Source organism: Hypanus sabinus, chromosome 14 (genome assembly GCF_030144855.1).
Source record: "Hypanus sabinus isolate sHypSab1 chromosome 14, sHypSab1.hap1, whole genome shotgun sequence".
NCBI lineage: Eukaryota > Metazoa > Chordata > Chondrichthyes > Myliobatiformes > Dasyatidae > Hypanus > Hypanus sabinus.
The window spans coordinates 71,094,670-71,120,787 of record NC_082719.1 but is presented as its reverse complement, the minus strand read 5'-3'; the positions used below and the strand labels follow the sequence as shown (position 1 = coordinate 71,120,787).

The 26,118-nt window shown below is 41.1% G+C and overlaps 1 protein-coding gene across 1 annotated transcript in view; it reads left to right on the top strand.

Annotated features, from left to right (window-relative positions):
• The first annotated feature begins 648 nt into the window (after positions 1-648).
• Positions 649-26,118, top strand: part of snx18a (sorting nexin 18a) — a 36,980-nt gene continuing 11,510 nt past the window's right edge. Inside the window, exon 1 of the mRNA XM_059989425.1 lies at positions 649-2,336. Coding sequence (XP_059845408.1) covers positions 770-2,336 — 1,567 coding nt within the window. The 5' untranslated portion in view covers positions 649-769. The remainder of the gene's footprint in view (positions 2,337-26,118) is intronic.

Sequence of the window (26,118 nt, the reverse complement as noted above, 5' to 3'; positions counted from 1 at the left end):
GTAATTATAATTATGCATGCATTATAAAAAGCAGACGATACAAGCATTTCAACAATTAAAGTAATGAATTATTACTAATCACATATTTACTTACTCTGAAATAATGAAACCCCTTTATGATGAAACCAAGGGAGAAACTTCCACTAACATGAGAATAAGTTATACCGAAGTCGGAAGAACCGTATTAAATATATAGCCATATTAAGTAACACGTGGGGACTAAAATAGTGCATTAATTAGTATGCTCAGTGATGAATGGGTTGGTGCTCGTTACGTTGTGCCTAACCTACTGAGGGAGTTGCTCTCTTGCCCTGCCCCTGCTGTCGGAGCTCGCTTACACAGACTGGTTACGTGTGTTTTTTCTCTGACTGGGGCAGTCAGTCAGTCAACTAACTCACTCACAGACGAGCGGCTCCCGAGGTTTGCAGTTGGAAGTTTACTGCTAAAAGAAATTATCCCCGGTGTTCCTGGTTAATTTTCGCTGTCAGGACTTCTCTTTTGGTACCCCGAATCCATCTGGGACTTGTTTCTCTGTCTGACTGGCAGGATTTATGTGAATCTGTGACTAAAGCAACAGCTTGCTGGAGAGAGCAAACAAATCGGCGAACAGCGGGGGAAAAGTGCAAGCCGCCCCACGCAGCTCCAGTGAGGGCGAGGGCGAGGGCGAGGGCGAGGGCGGGCGTGGGGCGTGGGTAAGGCGAGGGTCCGGGGTAAGGAGGAGGGAGGGCGCTCCCCGCGGGACTGCAGAGCCGGGTGTCGGCGGAGGGCGATGGCGCTCCAGGCTCGGGCTCTGTACGACTTCCAGAGCGAGAACGTGGGCGAGATCTCCGTGCGGGAGGACGAGGTGCTGACCGTCTACAGCGAGCACGACATCGAGGGCTGGCTGGAAGGAGCCAACAGCCGCGGCGAGCGGGGCCTCTTCCCGGCCTCGTACGTGCAGATCCTGCGGGCTGGCGGCGACGCCGAGCCTCCCGCCTCCCGTTACGCCAACGTGCCCGGCGGCGGCTATGACCCTCCGGCCGCAATGGTGGTGCCGCCCCAGGCCCAGCCCCCCAGCAATTTCCAGCTGCCCGCCTGCCCGGTAGTCAGCACCTTCTGCCCGTCGCCGCTGGTGCAGCCGGGGCTCGGGCTCGGGGTCGGGGTCGGCCTCGGGGGGCTTCAGCAACAGCCGTCGGGCAGCGGGGACGACGACGACTGGGACGATGACTGGGACGACAACTCGACGGTGGCGGATGAGCCGCTGTCGGCGGTCGGGATGGGGGGCGGCGGAGGAGGCGGCGGCGGCGGCGGCTACTCTGATTTCGATGGGACCGGCCGCTATAAAGTGAGCGTGGGCTCGGGTGGCCGGGCCGCCTCGGGCTCCGTCTCGTCGACCGCCTCCTCCAAGAGCACGGCCACAGTCGGCAGGAACCTCAACCGCTTCTCCACCTTCGTCAAGTCGGGCGGCGAGGCGTTCATCCTGGGTGAGGCGGCTGGCTTCGTCAAGGACGGCGACAAGATCTGCGTGGTGCTGGGCTCGCACGGTCCCGAGTGGCAGGAGAACCCCTACCCGTTCTCCTGCTCCATCGACGAGCCCACCAAGCAGACCAAGTTCAAGGGCATCAAGAGCTACATCTCTTACCGTCTGGTACCCAGCCACACCCAGAGCCAGGTTAACCGGCGCTACAAGCACTTCGACTGGCTGTACGGGCGCTTGGTGGAGAAGTTCCCCGTCATCTCGGTGCCTCACATCCCTGAGAAGCAAGCCACTGGCCGCTTCGAGGAAGACTTCATCTCCAAGCGCAAGAAGGGATTGATCCTGTGGATGAACCACATGACGAGCCACCCGGTGCTTGCACGCTGCGATGTCTTCCAGCACTTCCTCACCTGTAACGACGAGAAGGCTTGGAAGCAGGGCAAGCGCAAAGCCGAAAAGGACGACATGGTGGGTGCCAACTTCTTCCTGACTCTTAGCACCCCGCCCACCCCTCTGGACCTGCAGGAGGTGGAGAGCAGGGTGGACGGTTTCAAAGCGTTCACCAAGAGAATGGACGAGAGCGTGTTCCAGCTCAGTCACACTGCCAACGAATTTGCCAGGAAGCAGGTAGTGGGCTTCAAAAAAGAATACCAGAAAGTCGGCACCTCTTTCCGATTGCTCAGCCAGGCTTTCGAGATGGACCAGCAGTCCTTCTCGGTTGGACTCAATCGTGCCATCGCATTTACTGGAGACGTGTACGATGCTATCGGAGAGCTTTTTGCAGAACAGCCTAAACAAGATATCGACCCCATTGTGGACTTACTAACGCTTTACCAAGGACATCTGACCAACTTTCCTGATATTATCCACGTACAGAAAGGTACGCACACAATTATCGTTTTGCACATTACACAATGTTAGCGTAACACCTTTCCTAATATTTTGACTTGTATGCAGATTTATGTGATTACAGTAATTTAAATGGTACCAGGTTAGTCAATGTTGTAGATGTATCACTACTTCGAGCCCTTGTAGAATATGGTACATCATGTACCATATATGCAATTCTCTTTGTAAACTTGAGCATGTTGATCATCTGTCAGTCAAATTGGTGGTTGTACTTATCCCAGTCAAACCATGTGCTGAAGTTTTGCAACTTTTTGAACAAGTGATTTTTTAAAAAAAATGCTAGGTAGGGTGCTAACGTTTCAAGATCTGGTTTTTGTGGTTTGTCGAGCCTTGGGGCATATCGTCTGTGATGGGTGATCTCAAGGCAAAGAGATTATTGAGTTCTGATATAAATATTCTCTGAGCATGTTGTAAAAGCATATCGAATTCAGTTGTTTTGTCAGCCTAGAATCTACTCGAGGTTCATTGCAATGTGAAAATCATTCCCTTACAAAGGAATTTCTGGATCTTTTATAGCAGCGTTGTGTAATAACTTTGTCCATGTCAGTGATTATGCGGGTATGTTTCCCTTTGAAGTGTCCTCTGTATTTTAATACAGTAAAAGGTGGTACTTGGTACTATTGTTATGGTTGTATAATTTTCCACACTGCCACTGTTGTTGGTATATAAGCAATCTGGATGGGTGAGTTAGTAAGTTTTCAGATGCTATGGAGGTTGTTGATGTAGATGCTGTAGAGAATTGCCAGATGATACAGCAAGGAAAAGATTGCTTGCAGAAATGGCAGATGAATTTTAACCCAGCCAAATGTGAGATGTATTTTGGGAGATCAAATGTAAAGATTTAAAACTGTACACTATTAATGGCAAGATCCTTAATGTTGCCAAGCGGAGGGATCTTGGGCACCATGTACATACCTCCCTGAAAGTAGCTACACAGGTTGACAGTGTGGTTTTAAAAAAAAAGCATAAGCCTTTCGTCAAGAAACTGAATTGATGAGTTATATTGCAGCTTTGCAAAAGTAGTTAGGTTGCCTCTAGATTATTCGATTTGGTGCTGCTCATCCCATTATTGAAAGAATGTTGAGGCTTTGGAGTGTATGCAGAAGAGATTTATCTGCCCAAGATTGAAGGCATGTGCTCTATTGAGAGGTTGGACAAATTTGAGTTGTTTCCTTTTGGGAGAGATCTCAGAGGTTATGAGAGGTGTAGATAGAGTAGACAGCCAGTATATTTTCTCCTGGGGCTGAAATGCCTAATATCAGAGGGCAGTGTGCATTTTAGATGAAAGGGTTAAGTTCAAAGAAAATAAACTGGGCAGTTTTGTAGGTGCCTGGAAAGCACTGCCAGGTATGGTGGTGGATGCAAAAGTGATAGGGGTGTTCAGCAGCCTTGTCATAGGCACATGAAAACATGACATGGAAGAAAGTAGCAATTCTCTAGGCAGAAAGGATTAGTTTAGTGGGAATTTGATTACTAATACCAGTAGTTTGGCACAGCATTGTGGGCTGAAGGGCCTGTTCCTGTGTACTGTTCCATGTATGTATCGGAATATTTTCAGTCAGAGGCACTATGTAAATACAGGTTCAGGAGAAGTTTGGAGATGTAGCTGCAAACTAATGTTTTTGTAAAGTGAAAAACACAAAATGCTGGCAGAACTCAGCAGGCCAGACAGCATCTATGGGAGGAGGTAGTGACGACGGAAGGGTTTCGGCCCAAAACGTCGTCACTACCTCCTCCCATAGATGCTGTCTGGCCTGCTGAGTTCTGCCAGCATTTTGTGTTTTTTTTATTTATTTCCAGCATCTGCAGTGTTGTTTTTGTAAAGTGAAATGTTTTTAAGGATGCTAACAAGAGTAAGATTCAGTAAAGCTCGAAGCTAGTACTACTGAAATGCCAGAAAAAGCTGATGGATTATTTTGCTGTATTTTAGAATTTGGTTAACTGCATAAAGACTTAAAATCAATAACTCAGATGAAATTTTGGAGAGGAGAATGGGTGGAATTGCTGTTCCTAGATGTTTGAATCAGGATCATTAAGGTTCATTTTGAGGTTCTTTCATTATTTAAAAAAAACCTCCCATTATTGTTAAGTGGGCAAGTCTAGCAGATGAATGAACAATTGCTTTTCATTTTTCTATCATCCGCTTAACATCAATAAATAGTTTAATTTTGACAATAAAAGTTCCGTATCCTTATACAGTATCCTAAGAAATCCAGAGATTACAAGGCAATCATTTTGAATTTAATTTATTTCTTGCATCCTTCACATACATGAGTAAAAATATTTGTTACGTCTAAAAGTGCAATCATAGTAATTTATGATAAATAGACTGTCAATGTAACATAGAAATACACTCAAATTAGTGTGAGTTAATCAGTCTAATGGCCTGGTGGAAGAAGCTGTCCTTGCTTTGGCCCTGGCTTTTATGCTGCGGTACCACATCCTGGATGGTAGCAGCTGGAATAGATTGCGGCTGGGGTGACTCGGGTCCCCTTCGGGCCCTTTTTTCACACTTGTCTTTGTAAACGTCCTGAATAGTGGGAAGTTCATAACTACAGATGCATTGGGCTGTCTGCACCACTGTCTGCAGAATCCTGTACAGGGAGGTACAGTTCCCATACCAGGCAGGATGCAGCCAGTCAGGATGCTGTCAATTGTGCTGCTGTAGAGAGTTCTTAGGATCTGGGGACCCATACCAAACCTCCTCAACCGTCTGAAGTGAAAGAGGCACTGTTGTGCCTTTATCACCACACAGCTGGTGTGTACAGACCACATGAGGTTCTCGGTGATGTGGATGCCGAGGAACTTAAAGCTGTTTTTAAGCAATATCAGAATCTGATTTATTATCATTGACATGTGCTGTGAAATTTGTTAGTCTGTGGTAGCAGTACAGTGGAAGATTGAAAAAAAATCCCTAAATTACAGTTTGTAAAAAAAAGTGCCGAAGAGTAATAGTAAGGTAATGTTCATGGACCATTCAGAAATCTGATGGCAGAAGGGAAGAAGCTGAAAATCTACAAGGAGCACATCCAAAAGAAGGAAACATCCAACATCAAGGACCCCCACAATACAGGCCATGTTCTCTCCTTGCTACTGCCATTGGGAAGGAGGTACAGAAGCCTTGGGTCCCACACTATCAGGTTCAGGAACAATTGTTACCTTTCAGCCACTGGACTCCTAAACTAGTGTGGATAACTTAACCCACCTCAACACTGGATGATTCCATAACCTATGGATGCACTTTCACTGATTCTACAGCTCCTGTTTTCAGTATTATTTGTCATTTTATTATTATTATTATTTGCCCAGTTTTTCCTCATTTTTGTCAGTCTTTGTAGTTTTTCATTGATTCTATTGTATTTCTTCGTTCCACTGTGAATGACTGCGAGAAAACGAATCTTAGGGCAGAATATGGTGACATATGTACTTTGTTAATAAATTTAATTTAAACTTTGAAAGAATTGAGTGTGCATCTTCTGGTTCCTGCATCAGCTCCCTGTTGGCAGTACAGAGAAGGAGGCATGTACTGTTGGTGAGGGTCCTTAATGATAGATGCTGCCTCCCTGAGGTCTGACTTTTGAAGATGTCCTTGATGTTGGGAAGGCTTGTACCTATGATGGATTTGTCTGGGTCTTTGATCTTCATTCCAGAGGAGACACAGTCAGAATGTTCCACAATCCTGCAGTCTCGCCACCCTACAGTGACACAGGCATAGTCACATTCACCAAGTCATACTTCCACAGTGCATCTGTAGAAATTTGCTAGAGTCTTTGGTGGCAACCAATTGGAACTTTCCAAAAACGTATATTTTAAAGTTATTTGGATTACTGGACCATCTTTAAAACTAAGAGTAAAGTTGAAATTTCAGAATGATTATACAGATATTTAAAATTTGCTTTTTCTTGATTAAGATTCTCTTATTCTCACAAATATATTGCCGTTCCCTTTCGAAAGGATGGATTTTATTTTATTGATCTTTGTTGTTTTCATTTCATGATATAATGCCAAGCAAGTGTGTATGTCTTCAAGTTCTTTGCTGTTGCATTAAGCCAGGGGTGGGCAAACTTTTTGACTTGTGGGCCACAAAGGGTTCTAAAATTTGACAGGGGGGCCGGACCAGGAGCAGATGGACGGAGTGTTTTGGTAATACACCTCATAAGAGAAAATAACATATCATGGGATATGTAGAAAACATGTGCTTTAATTTCAATTGAAAATGAACAAATGCATTACAACAAAATATCTGTCTTTGAAGTCCCATGGTATTTAGCTATTTATTGAAATGACTTTTAAAACACTGAAAATTAAATGAATAAAATACAGCTTTTTTAAATAGTAACAGTTATTATTTTAAAGCACTGAAAATGCTGTTATCCTTCAAGATATTATCATCATCACTCTCCTCCTGACTGTCTTTATTTCAAGAACGGTAGGAGATGCAGGTCTACTTGTCCTGCTCCTTCTTATTCAATTATCCCCTATGCCAAAACTCAACAACGACCAGCACAAAGACAGAACACTGACAGCACGCCAGTATGCGGAGCGCGTTATTTGATCTGGAGCGCGTTTTTTATTTTGAGAACGTACGTGTACCTGCGCACTACTCATGTCCATCACTTAACAGAAATGACATGTAACATGTAAGGCTTATTGAAAAAAGTATTTTCAAATGCATTTTTTACATAACACAACAAAGAAACTTATTTTTAATTTCAGTGGGAACAGTGTTGTTGGTCTCCCTTTTTAGCCAGCGCATCAAAGTCTGGATTTAGTTTTGTTGTGGCGATTCTGAGGATGGATCTGAGGTGTTGGTCAGTTAACTTGGATCTGTGGCTGGCTTTGTTGATGTTCATGAAGCTGAATGCCTGTTCACACAAATAGGTCGAGCCGAACAAAGAGTAAAGCGCAAATGTGGAATAATACGCTGCATCTCAACAAAGGTCAATGTGTAGCAGTGTGCTACATGCTACATGCAGCGCTAAAATTACGACACGGAGTCGGTAACTGCAGTCGAAGAAAAAAACTTTATTCGTAATCCCCAGCCTCACTTTTCAGCCTCCCTCAACCTGCCCCCCGTGGCGCAGAGGCTCTAAAGCTCTGTGCTCGCAATTCCCCACAGGCTATCTTCCTTAGCTGGAACGCTGGCTAATTGTGAGCCGGTTCGGATGTGCCAGGAAATGGGTTGCCACAAATGTATATAGAGTGCGTCATCTATTGGGAAAACGCCAGAATTGCGGGGAAAAAACGTTAACAAGGTTTATTAATATAATTTCATCAAGTTCTGCGGGCCGGATTAAAAAGCTTAACGGGCCGCATATGGCCCGTGGGCCGTAGTTTGCCCATGCCTGGATTAAGCTGTAGAATGGCAGGTCATAAAGATTTTGACAGTCAGCTGGTCCTAGTGAATTTAAAAGCATCAGACTGTGGTCCATTTTATTTGAGTTGCAAGTGTAGCTGTTTTGGGATATCTAAAATTTGACATTGAAGTGAGTGTCATGTGTTAAGCTATGGGTAATAGAGAAAATTCTGATACAGTATCATAACTTTGATTTTTGATCATTAAATTTAATCTGTGGAAAGAAGCCAGTAAACTTGTATATTACACAAATAATCCATGCAAACCAAAACTGAAATTGGCTGATCTATTGCTGTAAGCTGCTGAGTCAGACTGCTGACATTCATCTTCTAAATGCTTACATTGTTTGTTCAGTTTGGATAACTGAGCTGCTGTGAGCCATGTAAGAGATGATCACCTCCTCTTGGCCTGTAAACCTTGCATGAATTCACATCCTTAGCGTGCAAAGGAAACTCCCCCACCCCACTGCTTGCCCAAAACAAAAAATCTTTTTAATGTGGCTATCTAAAACTGTTCTTGTTTCTGAAACTGGTCATTAGCAATGAAAATGTGATCTACTGTTATGGACCAAAATATGTGCATTTGGGAAATGTAAACAGCATGCTATTTACTTAAGGGCTTTAGTTGGGAGGGGAAGAAAGTCAATTATAGCAGATGGGAAGACACTGCTGCAAAATAGAAATGAGATTGGAAATGACATCACAATTTGGAACAGATGGCATGGTGAAGAGGGGGAGGGGGAGTTTTGCCATAATCTCAGAGGAGTTCAATATGTACCAGTTAACTAATTGTGAAGTTAGAAGAAATCCTAATCTAGCTAATGTAAACAATCTCAGTGATTTGCACCCTACTGATTGCTAGTGTTGTTAATTGTGCTATTGGCTTTATTGTGAAATGTAAAGCATAGATAGCCTTTTTAATATTCTTAAAACCTCTTGGATCATTAGGATGCAGATAAAATCTTGAGCGGAACAGTTGATTCAAACAAACTCACACAATATGTAGTTCTTAAATATTGCAAACATGTGGCAGAGAGATTAATCTGGTATCTGCACTGTAGTCATCTTTAATTTCAACAATTGTTCTTTATACACTCAAAGGATCACTTTTAGCTTCTGTTTTTGAGGTTGCCACTGCTGTTGCAGGCATTATCACTTTAAAGTAAGAACAGAACATTGATGGGCCTTCAGCAATAATTCAGCTGATCTTAAAATTTAAATGTTATCTTGTTCTAGCAAAGATGAAGGTGACAATAAGAAATTCATTTTAGAATTACTAACTGTTGCTGCAGATTAGTGAAAGTAAGCTGTATGGTGGTCACTAGGCAACAACAGGCTAGGAGATCTTGTTTCTGGCTCCTTTGGGATTTCTGACTAGATTTAAGCAAATTTGTAAGAATATATGTTTATCTTTGTTTAGTTAATATAATTGTCTGAGCTTAATGCAAATCTCAATGTTGCTATAATTTGATATTTTCTATGTAAATGATCCTAACAAAATTTTATATATATTAAATTTTGTTAGATTCTTTTTATGTAGAAAATATCAAAAGAGTTTCCTTTGCACGCTAAGGATGTGAATTCTTGCAAGGTTTACAGGCCAAGAGGAGGTGATCATCTTTTACATGGCTCACAGCAGCTCAGTTATCCAAATTGAACAAACAATATAAGCATTTAGAAGGTTGTGTGATCTATAAAGTCTTAATACTGTCATGCTGATCAGCTTGCATCCAAATTTGTGACTAATTGGAGAAGATCTGCTTGCCTGAGAACAATTAAAGAATAGAAAGCTATGTACTTCATAACTAAGTTACAGCTTGGTCATCCATATACAGTATTTTTGTGTGTGGGGTTTTGGGGAAACGGTACTGAAATAAATAGTTCAGATTTTGTACACAACTTGGAAATGTATTCAGTTTGATTCTGGCATGTCATCTTGCCCAACCCCATCCTGATCCATTTGATCTGATTAAGGAATGTTCTATGCTGTAGACTGTTCTGATGGGTAAATAATTGGAGATCCGTATCAATAGGGCTGGTGGACTATTCAAATGCTGTAGGCTGAATCAGAGTTGTGAGAACCATGTATTTAACTATCAAACTGAATCGTTGCAGTTCTATTTCCTGCAGCCTTTCTCTAGTTCCTTCCCTCTACATATCAGCACCGTGCCTTGTTTTCCCACACCATTTTCCTGTTCTTTACAAAGTGAAATTGCCAAAGCAGCTTTAAGATCTTTTCTCTTCTGCCAGTAACTAAGATGCATAATTTTCAATCTGATAATTTTGTAACATTGGCACTGATGTACTTCCTTTTATCTTTCTACTTAAGACCTTTTTAACCTATTTTTATTTTTTTTTCTGTATGGCTTACCCAATTCAACATGTTACAACACACTTTCAGAATTGCTACTCTAGTTCATTTCTGGGTATGCTCGTATAGTGGTCATGGTTACTGGAGTAAAAATACATAGCGACCTTTTCATCGCTTTGGTGAATTTAGAACAGCTTCTATTTATTAACTCAGAACAATGTCCTAAGGCATTTAACAGATGTATGGGGTACTGAATTGAAAAGCTATTTTCCTAAAGCTTGCTAGAATCCTTTAGAGATAACTTTACTGAAATGTTTCTTTGTTGTTATATCAGCAGTAGTAACTTTTAAACCTGAGCAGTACAACCTAGCATTGTCAATAAGGATATGACAATCAGTTTGCCATTGTTCAACTGTTGGTTTAACTTTAAGATTTAAGTTACAAGAATTTAATTTATATAATCATTCACAACGTAATGATGTTTTGACAGGAGGAATATTTGTGACGATCCCCAATTCCTAACCTGAGACACATTTGGAACTCACTTTTGCAATTGGGTTCTGGAATTTGAAGGGGAAAAAAAACTTTGTGATCCCTGCCTTTCTTCTGACGTTGCTCTATCACAAGGCATTGGAAAATACTAACAATACCATCTCTCAAATGCTCCATGTTCACTGGAAGGCAAAGTAACCAATGTCAGTGTCCACTTGCTAGGTCAGCATAAATTCTGTGGTCAGTTGGTAGGTCATGCCATTTACACGTGTAACTCTAGAAACATACACTGAGCTCGATCGTGGGAAGATTACTTGGGGTGAGGAGAAAATTTGAGGTGAAAATGGAACATGCCCGCTTGGCTCTTGTGAATCTCTAGCAAGTGATCACTTGAAGTGAAAGAGTATTTGTGATGGTGTTGGGAATCTGTAGTATGTGCATCAGGAAGACACAGTAGAGTGGTGAAAGTGCATCACCTCACAAGCAATCTGCCTGTCCTACAGTTGGCTTGTCAACAACAGAAGTGGAAGCAGTCAGCCTCAATATCAAGAATATGCAAAATCATAAGTTATAAACATGTCATAATATGTAGGTAGTGTATAGAGTGGTTTTGAATGCTGGAACATTAATCATATATGCCGCTAGCACATTGGAACAATGCAATTTTTTTTGTCTAGGCTGAGTCATTGTTACACTAGTCAGTAAATTGGATTGAACATAGGCTTAGTGAGAAGCCAGGGAGTAGTAGTAGATATGTGATCAGTAGTGTGCTGCAGCAATCGGTGCTGAGTCCTTTGTTTATCATCTATATTAATGATGTAGGTAATGTACACTAGATCAGCTATTTTGTAGATGGCACCAAGATTTGAGGAGTACTAAACAGCAAGGAAGGCAATCAAAGTTTGCAATGGGATCTGGACCAGCTTAAAAAAAAATGACAGATGGAATTTACTGCTGACAAGTATGACGACAAATAAGGGTGTGACTTGCTCAGTGAACAGAAAGATACTGAGGAGTGTGGTAGAATGGAAGGGTCTGGGACTGCAGATCCATAATGCCTTGAAAATGGCTTCAAAATTAAGGCAATAAACAGACTTTTTTTTAACACATTGGAGTACAGGCAGTCCCCGAGTTACGAACGTCTGACTTACGAACAACACCTACTTACGAATGGAGGGAGGAGAACGTTGTCTGCCATTTTAAGTTGTTGCTGTTAACATTGTGAGTGTGTAACTTTGTATTTGGCCTAAATATTTCTTAGCAAGATTCACTCTGACGATTCCCCCCCCCCCCTCCTTTTCCAGTCAGCACCTCCCCTACTTGCCCCGTTTAACTTGGCTCGGTGTGGGTGAAATTTAGGACCCGGCGGAGCAGAGGATCTGCGGCCCGCGGCTGCTGCTGAATCTGCAGTTTTCTTTCCCTTGACGGAAAACGATCGCAATTGAAAATAAAGTGGAAATAATAAAGCGATCGGAAAGAGGTAAAACGCCATCAGTCATTGGAAAAGCGTTAGGCTGCAGTCAATCAATGATTGGAACAATTTTAAAGGATATAGGTAAAGGATAAAGTGAGAATAATGGAGCACGTGAAAGGCCCTGCCCCGATGAAAGCTACAAATATTGCTAAGCAATGCAGTGGTTTAATTATTGAAATACATACGTTTCTTAAGTGTTTATATGCATCGAAAGGTAAAATATATACTATATACTAAGACAAACGTTTGACTAACTGACGCTATATAATACCAGATGTACCTGTTCTGATTTGCATACAAATCCAACTTAAAGACGGACTCACGAATGTAACTCGTTTGTAACCCGGGGACTGCTTGTATATAAATCAAAGTATTTAATACAGGAGTTGAAGTTGTAGATGATGTTGGTGAGTCTGAATTTGGAGTACTGTATGCAGTTCTGGTTAACTACAGTACCTACAACATCACTGAGATTGATAGAGCACGGAGAGAATTTTAAGGATGTTGTTGGTTTTTAAGGACCTGAGTTTTAGGCAAAAGTTGAGTAGGGTTAGGATTTTTTCCCCTGGAGTGTAGGAGAATGAGGGGAGATTTGATGGCGATAAACAAGATTGAGGAGTATAGATAGGGTAAATGCAATCTGACTTTTTCAACTGAGGTTAAGTGGGACTGAAACTAGAGGTCATAGGTTAAGGTTGAAAGGTGAAATATTTAAGAGGAGCCTGAGGGGGAACTTTACTCGGATTGTGATGTGAATGATGATTGCGGGTTCTATTGTAACACTTAAAAGAGAAGTTTGGATAAGTACGTTAATGGGGTGGGATAAAGTGGTTATAGTCAAGGTGAAGGTCATTGGGACTAAACAGAATAGCAGTTGGGCATGGGCTAGATGGATTGAAGATCCTCTTTGTGCTGTAGCACTCTGACCGTGGTTCATTGTTATCACATATTATCACATATTGTTATCACATATTTTTTACAGATTTTCTAACAGATTTTCTTAACCCTACCAGTTGGCCTCCATATTTTATTCAAGACTCCTTTATTCCTTAGCAAATTGTTCTATTACCATAAACAGTTCAGATTGGGAGATCTTCCTTGTGGCTCATGTGGCAGGTTGGCAACATCTGTAAAGATGAAGGGATGGTCACGATCCTACCTCAGCACTGAGTGTAGAGGGAAGATTATCCTGAATAAGGGAAGTGGTGAGACATGGAGGTCAGTAGGGCACGGGTGGAACCAGATGAGGTTTGGTGATGATGGGAAGGTGGAATCAGGTGGGCGGATGGGAGGGAAAAGATGGAGGTTGACAGATGGTGAATGGATCCAAGTAGATGGAGGGTGGTATGGGTGAATGGAACCTGATTGGGGAGGGTAGGTTGGGTAGATAGGTATGTAGGTGATGGACAGGATAGAAATAACAAAGGTGGACTGCTAGAAGTGGGAAAGATAGGGAGCAGGTTGCCTGAAGTTGAAATTCAATGTCTGTATCTTTTGGGTTTAAGGCCAGCTAGTTGGAATCCAGGATGCTGTTCCTTTTGGTTTGCATTTAACTTCACCATGGCAGCAGAGAAGGTTGAGGACAGACGGGTTGGGTTTGAGAATGGAAAAGGGTTTTAGGCTGACGTAGCTAGAAGCTGAAGGTGGCCACATAGAATGGAGTGCATACTCATCGCAAAGCAGTCGTCCAGTCTGCCTGGTCCCCCGATTGGAGCAGTGGTGTAATATTTGGTAAGTGTTAACTGCAATATAACAGAGGTCCATGTGAATCTCTGACTAGTGTGTTCAAGTCCCTAGATGACAAGGAATGATAGATGTTACTGTTGGAAGGGGAGGAATGAGGAGTGATTTTTGTGGGGGGGGTGGGGGCAAAGGTGGCGAGCCAAGAGGGAAATGTGACTATTGGTGGGAGTAGTTAGCAGAAGTGGCAAAGAGTGAATTGCTGGATGCAGATTATCCCATTGTCATCAGAGTATTTACCCATTTTAGGGTAGAGTTCATAATTTAAATGAGATTTAAATCTCAAATAGAACCAGTTCACATCTATCCAGAATGTATCTGGGAAGATTGGTTAACTCTAAAATCTACATGGATTTTAGTAAGGCATTTGACAAGGTTCCACACAGTAGGCTTATTCAGGAAGTCAGAAGGCATGGGATCCAGGGGTTTGGCCAGGTGGATTCAGAATTGGCATCTACAGAAGGCAGAGGGTTGTGGGGGAGGGAGTACATACAGATTGGAGGGTTGTGATTAGTGGTGTCCCACAAGGATCTGTTCTGAGACCATTACTTTCGCGATTTTTATTAACGACCTGGATGTGGGGGTAGAAGGGTGGGTTGGCAAGTTAGCAGACGACACAAAGGTTGGTGGTGTTGTAGATAGTGTAGAGGATTGTCGAAGATTTCAGAGAGACATTGATAGGATGCAGAAGTGGGCTGAGAACTGGCAGATGGAGTTCAACCTGGAGAAGTGTGAGGTGGTACACTTTGGAAGGACAAACTACAAGGCAGGGTACAAAGTGAATGGCAGGATACTTGGGAGTGTGGAGGAGCAGAGGGATCTGGGGATACACGTCCACAAATCCCTGAAAGTTGCCTCACAGGTAGATAAGGGTAGTTAAGAAAGCTTATGGGGTGTTAGCTTTCATAAGTCGAGGGATAGAGTTTAAGAGATGCGATGTAATGATGCAGCTCTTTCAAACTCTGGTTAGGCCACACTTGGAGTACTGTGTCCAGTTCTGGTAGCCTCACTATGGGAAGGATGTGGAAACATTGGAAAGGGTACAAAGGAGATTTACCAGGATGCTGCCTGGTTTAGAGAGTATGGATTATGATCAGAGATTAAGGGAGCCAGGGTTTTACTCTTTGGAGAGAAGGAGGATGAGAGGAGACATGATAGAAGTGTACAAGGTATTAAGAGGAATAGATAGTGGACAGTCAGCACCTCTTCCCCAGGGCACCACTGCTCAGTACAAGAGGACATAGCTTTAAGGTAAGGGGAGGGAAGCTCAAGGGGGGTATTAGAGGAAGGTTTTTTACTCAAGGAGTGGTTGGTGCGTGGAATGCACTGCCTGAGTCAGTGGTGGAGGCAGATACACTAGTGAAATTTAAGAGACTACTAGATACGTATATGGAGGAATTTAAGGTGGGGGGTTATATGGGAGGCAGGGTTTGAGGGTCGGCATAACATTGTGGGCCGAAGGGCCTGTAATGTGCTGTAATATTCTATGTTCTAAATTTGCCTGCTACCTCCTGTAGGACCTTGGTTATTTCATCCTGATTTCTGGGACCCACACACTTAGATGTACCAACATTAAGACCACCAGTGATTTAAAATTCTAATTAAACAACTTAACTTTAGTTTTAATGTAGAATGGAAGGTCTGATATTAGACCCGAAGGTGCATGTTTGGATCAAGATAATTTATAGTTTAACATAACCTTCACGACAATGAAGGTTCTTCTTAAGACCATAAGAAACAAAAGCAGGAGGTGATTATTTGCCCCTTGTGTCTGTTCTCATCCAGTAAGATCTGGCTTGATTTTATATTGGTGTCACTTTCTTGCATTAACATGTTTTCCATTTATTCTCTTAATATCTTAAAAAGTTTATTTTGAATATACTCAGTGACTAAGCAGGCATAGCCAAATTTGAGAAGGAGTTTCTACGACGACTGTTCTAAAAGTGAATAAGTTTTCTTTCATTTCTTTGAATGGCTGACCTTTATTTTGAGGTTGTGACTCGTTGTGACTCATTCTTCATGGCACCTCGTCTAGGGGAATGGCTAAGCTTGTATCTACTCTGTCAACTTCCTGAAGAATTCTATACCTTTTTTAATTAATCATCTTATTCTTCTAAACTCTTAATGTCTCTTTTCTTTAAAAAAAACTGGTGTGATCATTTTGTATTTTTATTTTTAAAAGAAGTGCTTAAAATGCTAAGTAAGTTGTACAAACTTCTGTGAAGAGCTGTAGTTAAGGTATAGACATTGACCTTTATCAGAATTGAACCACAAAAAGGCAAACTCAGTTGTGTTTTGCTTGCCAAATATTTGGTATGAAAGCCAACTTGGACTTAAATTTTTGTTTTTAAATTTGTCTGTCAGTTATAGCATGCATGTATGTGTCTCAATCATTCATATGGCCTCTGCAAGACATCTTAAAATGTAGAAAAAAACCAAAGCATTTAATTTCCCATTTAGCACTTGTCAAAATTCAGTTAGCTGTTTAGTCACCTTGACATCACTTTTGTCAGGCATTCCAGATTTCCTCATGATGACAGGAAAGAATTCTTTAGAAAGTCCAAGAAAACTTGTGTGCTGATTGCTACTCATAAGTATCACCTGTTTGCTATTGTTTAGAAATTGTCGCTCAAAATGAATGGATTTACCATTTCCATGTGCTCCTTTCTATAAATTTAAGCCATTGACCAGATTTGTACATAGACCTTTGAAATTGTGCTGGCAACTAGCCTATAGTAGCCCAGCAACAACTCTCAGACACCTCTTCTTACTTGTCCCTCGAACAGGATCCTACTAGGGAGACAAGGCTGTTGTTTCCCACACCATCATTGACCTTATTAGCTTTGAGGATCTTCCATCCACTGCCCCCAAACTCATAGTTCCTGCACCCTGCACCTACCATTTCTACCTCCTACCCAAGATCCACAAACCCGTTTGTCCAGGTAGAACCATTGTTTCAGCTAGTTTCTGTCCCACTGACCTCATACCTTCATACCTCAACTGTTTTATCCTCCAGTTCAGTCTCTTCCTACCTACATTGGTGACACTTCACACACTTCACTGGATCTTTCCAGTGATTTCGAATTCCTTGGCCTCCATCTCCCCCACCACCCTCTCCTGTCTAGTGGAACTTGTCCTTACTCTTAGTAATTTCTCCTTTGGCTCCTCCCACTTCCTTCAAACAAAAGTGATAGCCGTGGGCACTCGCATGAGTCCCAGCTATGCCTGCCTGTTTGTTAGCTACGTGGAACAGTTTATGTTCCAAGCCTACACTGGCATCCATCCCCCAGTTTTCCACATTAAATCGATGACTGCATTGGTACTGCTTCCTGCATCCACGTGGAAGTCGTCGACTTCATCCGCTTTGCCTCCAACTTCCACCCTGCCATCAAATTTACCTGGTCCATTTCCTACACCTCTTACCCCCACCCCCTTCTCGATCTCTGTCTCTCTGGAGACAGCTTATCTACAGATATTTATTATAAACCCATAGATTCTCACAGCTATCTGGACAATTCCTCTTTCCATCCTGTTACACGTAAAAATGCAGTCTCCTCTCAATTCCTCCAATCAGCCGCATCTGCTCTCAGAATGAGGCTTTTCATTCCAGAACGAAGGAGATGTCCTTTTTTTTCAAAGGAAGGGGCTTCCCTTCCTCCACCATCAATGCTGCCGTCAACCGCATCTCTTCCAATTCAAGCACATCTGCTCTCACCTCGTCCTCCTGCCTCCCTACCATGTATAGGGCTCCTCTTGTCCTTACCTACCATCCCAACAGTTTCTGCATCTACACATAATTTTCTGGACCTTCTGACACTCTAACGAGATCCCACCACCAAGAACATCTTTCATTCCTCCCTGCTTTCCCCAGGGATCCGATGTGACTCCCTTGTCCATTTGTCCCTCCCCACTGATCTCCCTCCTGGCTGTTAACCTTGCAAGTGGAACAAGTGCTACACCTGCACCTACACCACCTCCCTCACTGCCATTCAGGGTCCAAAACAGTCTTTCCAGGTGAGGCAGGTCTTCACTTGTGTGTCTGTTGGAGTCAAATGCTGTGGTGCTCCCATTCAGTGAGACCCATGTAGATTGGGAGACTGGTTAGCTGAGTACTTGTGCTCCGTCTGCCAGAAGAAGCGGGATCTCACAGTGGCCACCATTTTAATTCCACTTCCCATTTCGATATGTCAATCCTTGGCCTCGTCTACTGTCAGGATAGGGCCACGCTCAGGTTGGAGGAACAGCATCTGGGTAGCCTCCAACCTGATGGCACGAGCATCAATTTCTCAAATGTCTGATAATGTCCCCACCCCTCTCCTCACCATTCCCCTTCCCCTTTTCCCTCGCTCACTTTATCTCCTTGCCTGCACATCACCTCCCTCTGGTGCTCCTCCCCCTTTTCTTTGTTCCGGAGCCTTCGAACCTCAGATCTATCAGATTCGCCCTTCTCCAGCCCTGGATCTATCAATCAACAATCAACTTCCCAGCTCTTTACTTCATCCCTCCCCCTCCCGATTTCACCTATCAGCTTGTTTCTCTCTTCCCCACCCCTCACCTTTTAAATCTACTCTTCAATTTTTCTTTTCAGTCCTGGCTTGTCCTGAAACATCGACTGTACTTTTTTTAATAGGTGCTGCCTGGCCTGCTGAGTTCCTGTAGCATTTTGTGTGTTTAGCCTAAAGTAGGACTCAGATCTTAAGGTAATTATTGCAGTGGAATGATCAGTAAAACTAGGCACAATCATCTCTGTTAGCTTGAGCCTGGCAGACTGCCAAAAAGCTATTCTTGGCAAGGGTTTTTGTTAGTCTTGGAAAATTGGGGTGCATGTTGTAATATGTTTAAAATTGGACCTTTGATTTGAGAATAAGCTTTACAAAGTTGGAGCACTTGTCAAAATCTAGAATTATGGGCATCCATCAAAACCTTTGGTACTCTGTGCCAGGCAATACAGTTAAAACATCCAAAAGATCATAGGGGTGCCTTGGTAGAATAGTAGTTATGTTGCAGCATAATTTCAGCAGAGACTTGGAAGACAGCCACCTCTAGAAACTTGATGCTTTGAAGAGGGATGTGCAAGTTTGTTGCTTCTCTTAAGGACAGGATATGATGACAAATCCACTGCTCTTTTAATTCTTGACATGTTCATACTTCAGATTTTGCATCTGATTTGGGGGGGGGGGCGAGAGAAGAAGACCCCTTGAAGTCCATTTCCTTAATTTTTGCACATTCAACAAGGTAATTTCTTCAGTTTGATCACATGTTGAAGGGTCTCGTCCTACTGTAGCTTAATTTCCCATTTGATTTGTCTTTATATCTAATTTATTTGATTTGGTGAAATGTCACTTGTCTCCAGAAATCTTTTTGTCTTGTGACTTGAGATTAGATTTTTTTTTTTAGCAGTAGTGTGCCATGTGTGTTTGTATTGCATCAAGGTAACCATAATGACCATACTTTCGAGGTCATAAGTTGCACAGACATTGTGGAAATAACTGTTTCTTATTAGAAATGTTATTAAAGCCAAAATGAACATTCATTCAATCAAGTTGTATGATATTGTAATATCAAAAGAATGAAATATTGAAGACCCTTAAATGTCTAAGGTGTAATTTCATTGGATTATATGAAATACATGCAACTGTTAAAGTTATAATGGACTTAATGCAAGAGAAAACTTGAGAGAATAATGTAAAAGAAGCTTTTTATCTTTGTTACTTCCCCCCACCCCAGTAATGGCTAAGTAGAAAACTGCTGAAAATACTTTTGTTGAAGATGTGGGCCTGCATACAAAAGTTGTACACAGATCTTGTAACAGTTCTTCTTAGTTTGGTTTTAATATACCACTTTTCTTATACATTCTCTCTACATATTCCATGGGATTGTTCAATTAATAGGTATGACAAGATATGTTTCATTTTTAAAAAGAATCTCTTTAATCTAGCTAACGAACTAAGTTCCACTTGTGGCATTGGCATCGCAAGCAGTGGGTAGATTTGTGAAAACTTAGTTTTAAAATCTCCTGCAATAATCAGGTTAAATATCACTGCTATATGTTGTGAAATTTGTTGTTTTGCAGTAGCAGTACATTGCAGTACATAATTCTTTAAAATCTATAAATGACAACAAGAAATTAAGGAGTGCAAAAAGAAACTAACAAGATACCAAGTTAGTGTTAATGGATTCACTGACCATTCAGAAACTTGGTGGCAGAGGGGAAGAAACTGTTGCTGTGTATTTTCAGGCTCCTGTGCATCCTCCTCGATAGTAGCAATGAGAAGAGGGCATGTCCTGGGTGACAGGGACCTTAACATTGCATGCCTCCTTTTTGAGGCAGTCCTTTTGAAGGTGTCCTTGATGCTAGGTAGGGCAGTGCCCAATGATGGAGATGGCTGAGTTTATAACCTTTTTTTTCTGATCCTGTGCAGTGCCTCTCCATACCAGACAACCTGATAGAATGGTCTTTATGGTACACCTGTAGAATGAGTGCCTTTGATGTAACAAATCTCCTCAAATTCTTAAAGAATTATACCCACTGTTGTGTCTTTGTAATTGCATCAATATGTTGAGCCCAGGATAGATCTTCAGAGATGTTGACACCCAGGAACTTGAAACTGCTCACCCTTTCCACTGCTGATCCCTCTAGGACTGGTGTGTATTCCTTCAACTTCCCCTTCCTGAAGTCCACAATCAATTCCTTGATCTTACTGATGTTGAGTGCAAGGTTGTTGCAACACCACTTGACCGCTGATCTACCTTGCTCAAATTCACCTCCTCGTCACCATCTGAAATTCTGTCAAATGTACTTGTCATCAGCAAATTTATAAAGGCGTTTGAGTTGTGCCTAGCCACTAAGAGAATAGAGCAGCTGGATGAGCACTGAGGTGTGCCGGCATTGATAGTCAGCGAGGAGATATAATTTCCAATGTGCACTGACTGCCAGTGAGGAAGTCAAGGATCTAGTTGTAAAGTGTGGTTCAGAGGCCTTTGTTTTGGAGCTTGTTTACTAGAAGCTGAGGTTATGATTGTTTTGGGTACTGAACTCTAATCAATAAACAGCAGCCTTGCGTAGGTATTGCTATTGTCCAGTGGATCTGAGCCAGGGTGGAGAGCCAGTGAGATTGTATCTATTGTAGACCTATTGTGGTATAGGCTATTGCAGTGGGTCCAAGTCCTTGCTTAGACAGGAGTTGGTTCTGGCCTTAAGCAACCTCTCAAAGCACCTCATCACAGTAGATGTGAGTACAACTGGGTGATAGTTCTTGAGGCAGCTCACGCTGCTCCTCTTGAACACTAGGATGATTGTCACTCTTTTGAAGTAGGTGGGAACCTCTGACAGCAGTAGTGAAAGATTTGGTCTTTGAACACTGCTGCCATAATTAAGAAGGCATGAGATTCTGCACTTTAACCAGCTGCTAATGCCAGATGTTCTAATGTTTTAAGAATAATAACACTACTATAAATCAATTTCTATTAGAAGGAATAAGAAAGTTGCATTGGATACAGGTTTGGGCATTTTGGCCTAACTGGTTCATCCTGAGCCAATGCTAAGACTGAAGTGTTTTTCCTTTTTCAGGCTGGATAGAAGCAAGGGGTGCAATACTGTCATAGAACAGCAACGTTGGTGGTCATGCTGGAAAATAAAAGGCAACATAACCCTTTCTTTCCAAACTTAATTGAAAAAGAAAACGCCACCCATTGTTTTTATTTTTTGTAATTTAGATGCCATAAATTATTATAACCGGCAGTTGTTTGTTTTTGATAAGAACATGGTCCTTGCTATAAAACAGAAAAATGACCAATCTTGAGTAGCCTCTGATCTTGAAGCAAACCCTTGCCAGTTGCAACACAATGAAAATATTTGATTCATCTTTGAGAGGAGATTTTATGTGCTTTTGTTGCATGGCTTTTTACTGATGCTGTATTTTCTTTTCAGCCATCAGAAATGGCACCTTTTAAATATTGGAGCAGTTTTATAAGATGGTAGCACTTAAAAGTTTTAATACTTTTCTGCTTGTGTACAACAGGCATTTTCAATTGATCATGTCTGTTATAGTCACATATCACCTTTAAGAGCGAAGTTATAATATCAGCTGGATTTTCAGTTACAGGTAATGTGGTATAGAGCTGATTTTTTTTTTGTTTCTGTCCTTCGTCACTAATTTTGGACAGTTACGTTATGGCTAGGCGCATGTATTTGTATTTCAATTCAAATATTTGGAAGCACTTTTGAAAATGGTCAAATTTGAGAATTCTCTTTAGAATTTCTGTGGGATTTCTGCACTTTCATATTAAGGATCATAGAATACTGCACAGAAACAGACCCTGAAGACAATCTTGTCCATTGCAAGCTGTTCTCCTTGGTCCCAGCGACCTGCACCATAGGCTTCTATTCCCCTCCCATCCGTGTACTTATCCAAACTTCTCTTAAAATGTTGTATCAAAACTGCATCCACCATTTCTGCTGACAGCTTGTTCCGTACTTGCACCATCCTCTGGGTGAAGAAGTTCCCCCTGAGGCTGACCTTAAATATTTTATCTTTTACCCTTAATCTATGACCTCTAGTTTACGTTCACCCAACCTCAGTGAGGGAAAAAGCCTGCTTGCAGATATCTGTACCCTTAAATGTTGTGTAACTCTATCAAATTTCCCCTCATTCCACTACGTCCAGGGAATAAAGTCCTAACCATTCAGTCACTCCCTGTATCTCAGGTCCTCAAGTCCTGGCAACATCCCCGTAAAAAAAATTTTCAATGCACTCTTTCAACTTTATTGATATTTGTCTTGTAGGTAGGTGACCAGAACTACACACAAATATCTAAATTTGGCCTCGCCAGTCTTGTACAACTTCAACACACCATCCCAACTCCTGCACTCAGTACTTTGATTTATGAGGATCATTGTGCCTGAAGCTTTCTATGACCCTATCTACCCATGACCCCCCTTCCAAACAATTGTAGATTTGTATATTCAAATCCCTTTGTTCTGCTGAGCTCTGCCCTACCGCTTCACTGTAAGTCTTCACAGGTTTGTCCCTATAAAGTGAAACACTTAACACTTGTCTGCATTAAATTCCTTCTGCCTTTTTCTTTCAGCTCATTTTTCCAGCTGGTCCAAATCCTGCTGCAAGCTTTGATAGTCTTCCTGACTGTTCAGTACACCCTGATCTTGGTGCCATCTGTATTTGGAGTGCATTGTTAGATCTATGAAGTTTTGCACCTATGGGCTGACAGTTGATCGGTGCTTGTAATGTAAGTGTATTTGAAACAAAATCAAAATCTAAAGTGGCACATGGACTGGACCTGTGTTGGGCTTGTGTACTTTGCAAGATGAATATGCTCAAATGTGTGTAGGTCATACTTTGAGGTGAAACTTAAAGATACCAGGGATGGTCTGTAAAATTTTGGGAGGAAGTTTCTTTTTAAAAATAAGGCACCATAAATTTCTAGAATTAAACCAGTAAGTAGTGTTGGTTGACTGCCACTAAACACCCCATGAAGCAACAGGTGAGATGCATCTGAAGAGGTGTACTAGTGTTGTTGACCTAGATAATGTAAAAGGAAGAGGATAATCAAATTGCTACAAGACATTGAGAAGCAAAAAGGGAAATAGAGTAGCAGTAAAGAATGATAATTGGTGTCTGTAACTGGGAAGGTTTTTGTAGGAATGACCTTGAATGATAAATTACTGAAGTTACCAAAATTCAAGTTATCAGAGCACATGCAAGGTATTTTTGATAAGCAAATAGAGATGATTCTGTGAGGTTCATAAGGGAACTAATGGCATGGATTGGAATAGATTTGAAGTTCTGTGAATGGATTTTCTAAGAATGTAAGAATGGATGTTAAAACCTTTAGAAATCTATGTTGCACTTTGAACTTGCTCTGCCATTTGACAGCAGCGTTTTGAATGGCCAATTTCACGGAGACAGAATGAGGGACATAAGGAAGAAATGCGATGGAGTAGTCACTCTAAAGATCATAGAAAGGTAATGGGAAAACAAGGGGCTGGGGAAATGTTGGATGATATATATAAATAGCCTGTTGAGCTGGTGGTGCTCGTCTGCTTGTGGAATTTGTAAACTATTTGGCTCAGATACAGAAAGATGAAGCTGGCAGATGGAGAAGGATGTTTGTGTTGGCTTTGTTTTTTCCTGGTATTGTATATGATTGGAGGAAATTGCTGTTCACTTGTACAAACTGTCAATTAAAGCCCAAGGATGGAGATGTGTGTGATCACTGTACCTCTAGAGTATGTTTTGGATAAAGTTACTCATGAATTGCATCCTTGGAAGGGTGATGACCATATCTGTGGATAAAGAAACCACTGCCCATGTAGGTACTACTCTATAGGTGAAAATAGAGCAAAGTTGAAGTCCACAGGAGAATGGTTGTCAAGGGATATTGAACAATGATGTTAAAATCAATAATTTCAAAAAGAGTGCGAATAAATCTCAGAAGGATAAGGATTGTACATGCATGGCATAGAATTCGCTAAGGGAGTTCAGGAAATTGTGTGTATGAACTTGGAGAGCAGCAGTGTCATTTTGGAGATGTTGGCTTTGAAATGGGGTAATAGTTGGGAAATAGTTGTACAAATAGTTGTACTCTGTGAATTTTTCCTTGAGGATTGATGTTGAAAATAGGGATAGTATCCCAAAGGAGAAATAGTAAATATCGGCTATTATAGGTACCAAAATTCTAATTCATGTGGCCATCTAAATTGGAGTGAGCATATTCCTTTGCATTGGGAGGAGCTTCATACCAGTTTGTATGGGATAAAAAATGCTCAGGGTATGTGGGCATATGGTTATAATTATCCAAATAAGGGTTTGACTGCACATACATTCAAGGTACAATGTAATCGTTGCAGAAACATGCTTATGGAAGTAAGCTAAATTGTGCATGATTTGTTGTAACAGTTCAGGCGTCAAAGGAGATGATGTCATCCTTTGAAACAAATTTCAATTACCATGATCAGTGATGGAAGTATTACAGGTAGAATTTAAAGAACAACTAGATTCTGATGTGACTTGATTGTATAATATATTGTGTTTTGGCTGCTAGAGGTGTTGTTCATTTTGTTGACTGGTTTGTATGAGCATTGCTTCCTGTTCATAACCTTTTTGTTTTACATCATTTGCTACACAGATTAATTTGAATTTTGACTTGCAGCACACATAGTAGAAAGACACGCATCTCCATCCACTTATTTGCCCATGAAACAGCAATATCTTTTAGTCTTTTTTTCTTTTTAAATCTTTTTATTAGTTTTAAACAAACATAAATGAAACATGAATACAAAATGTTTGAGAGTACATAATTAATAGTTTAAATAGACATTCAGATATGTAATAATAAAAATATATAACCTCTCAAACCCAGAACAATAATGAACAAAGAAGTAAAAAGAAAAAAAGGAAAAAAAAACAAAAAAAGAGAGAAAAAAAACAAAAAAAAACACTAACCAACATGGGCCATTGAATAATAATAACTACATATACAGTAGTGCCAATAACTCCGAACCTCCATCCAATCGATTAAGGATAATATAAGTAAGGTTTAGGAAAAGACAATTCAACTCATGTGAAAATGTTGAATAAAAGGTCTCCAAGTTTCTTCAAATTTAACTGAAGGTTCAAAAACCACACTTCTAATCTTTTCTAAACTCAAACAAGAAATAGTTTGAGAAAACCACTGAAATACAGTTGGAGGATTAATTTCTTTCCAATTCAATAATATAGATCTTCTAGCCATTAATGTAACAAATGCAATCATTCGTTGAGATGAAGCAGATAAACGATTATTATCCGTCATTTTCGGTAAACCGAAAATTGCAGTAAGAGGATGTGGTTGAAAATTAATTTTTAAGACTTTTGAAATAATACTGAAGATATCTTTCCAATAATTTTGTAAACAAGGACAAGACCAGAACATCTGAGTCAATGAAGCAACATCAGAATGACATCTATCACAGGTTGAGTTAAGATGAGAGTAAAATCGAGCCAGTTTATCCTTAGACATATGAGCTCTATGTACAACCTTAAATTGTATTAGGGCATGTTTAGCACAGATAGAGGACGAATTTACCAATAATAAAATTTTTTCCCATTGCTCAGTAGATATAAGACAATGCAACTCTTCTTGCCATTCCTTCTTAATTTTTTCTGATACATCTAACTGTAAATTCATGATCATCTTATAAATGATGGCTACTAAACCCTTTTGATAAGGATTAAGAGCTAAAATTCTATCTGTAATGTCCAATGGACATTCTTTCGAAAAAGACTAACTCATTATACAAAAAATTTCTAACTTGCAAATATCTAAAAAAATGGGTTTTAGGTAAATTATATTTATTAGATAGCTGTTCAGAGGACATAATGT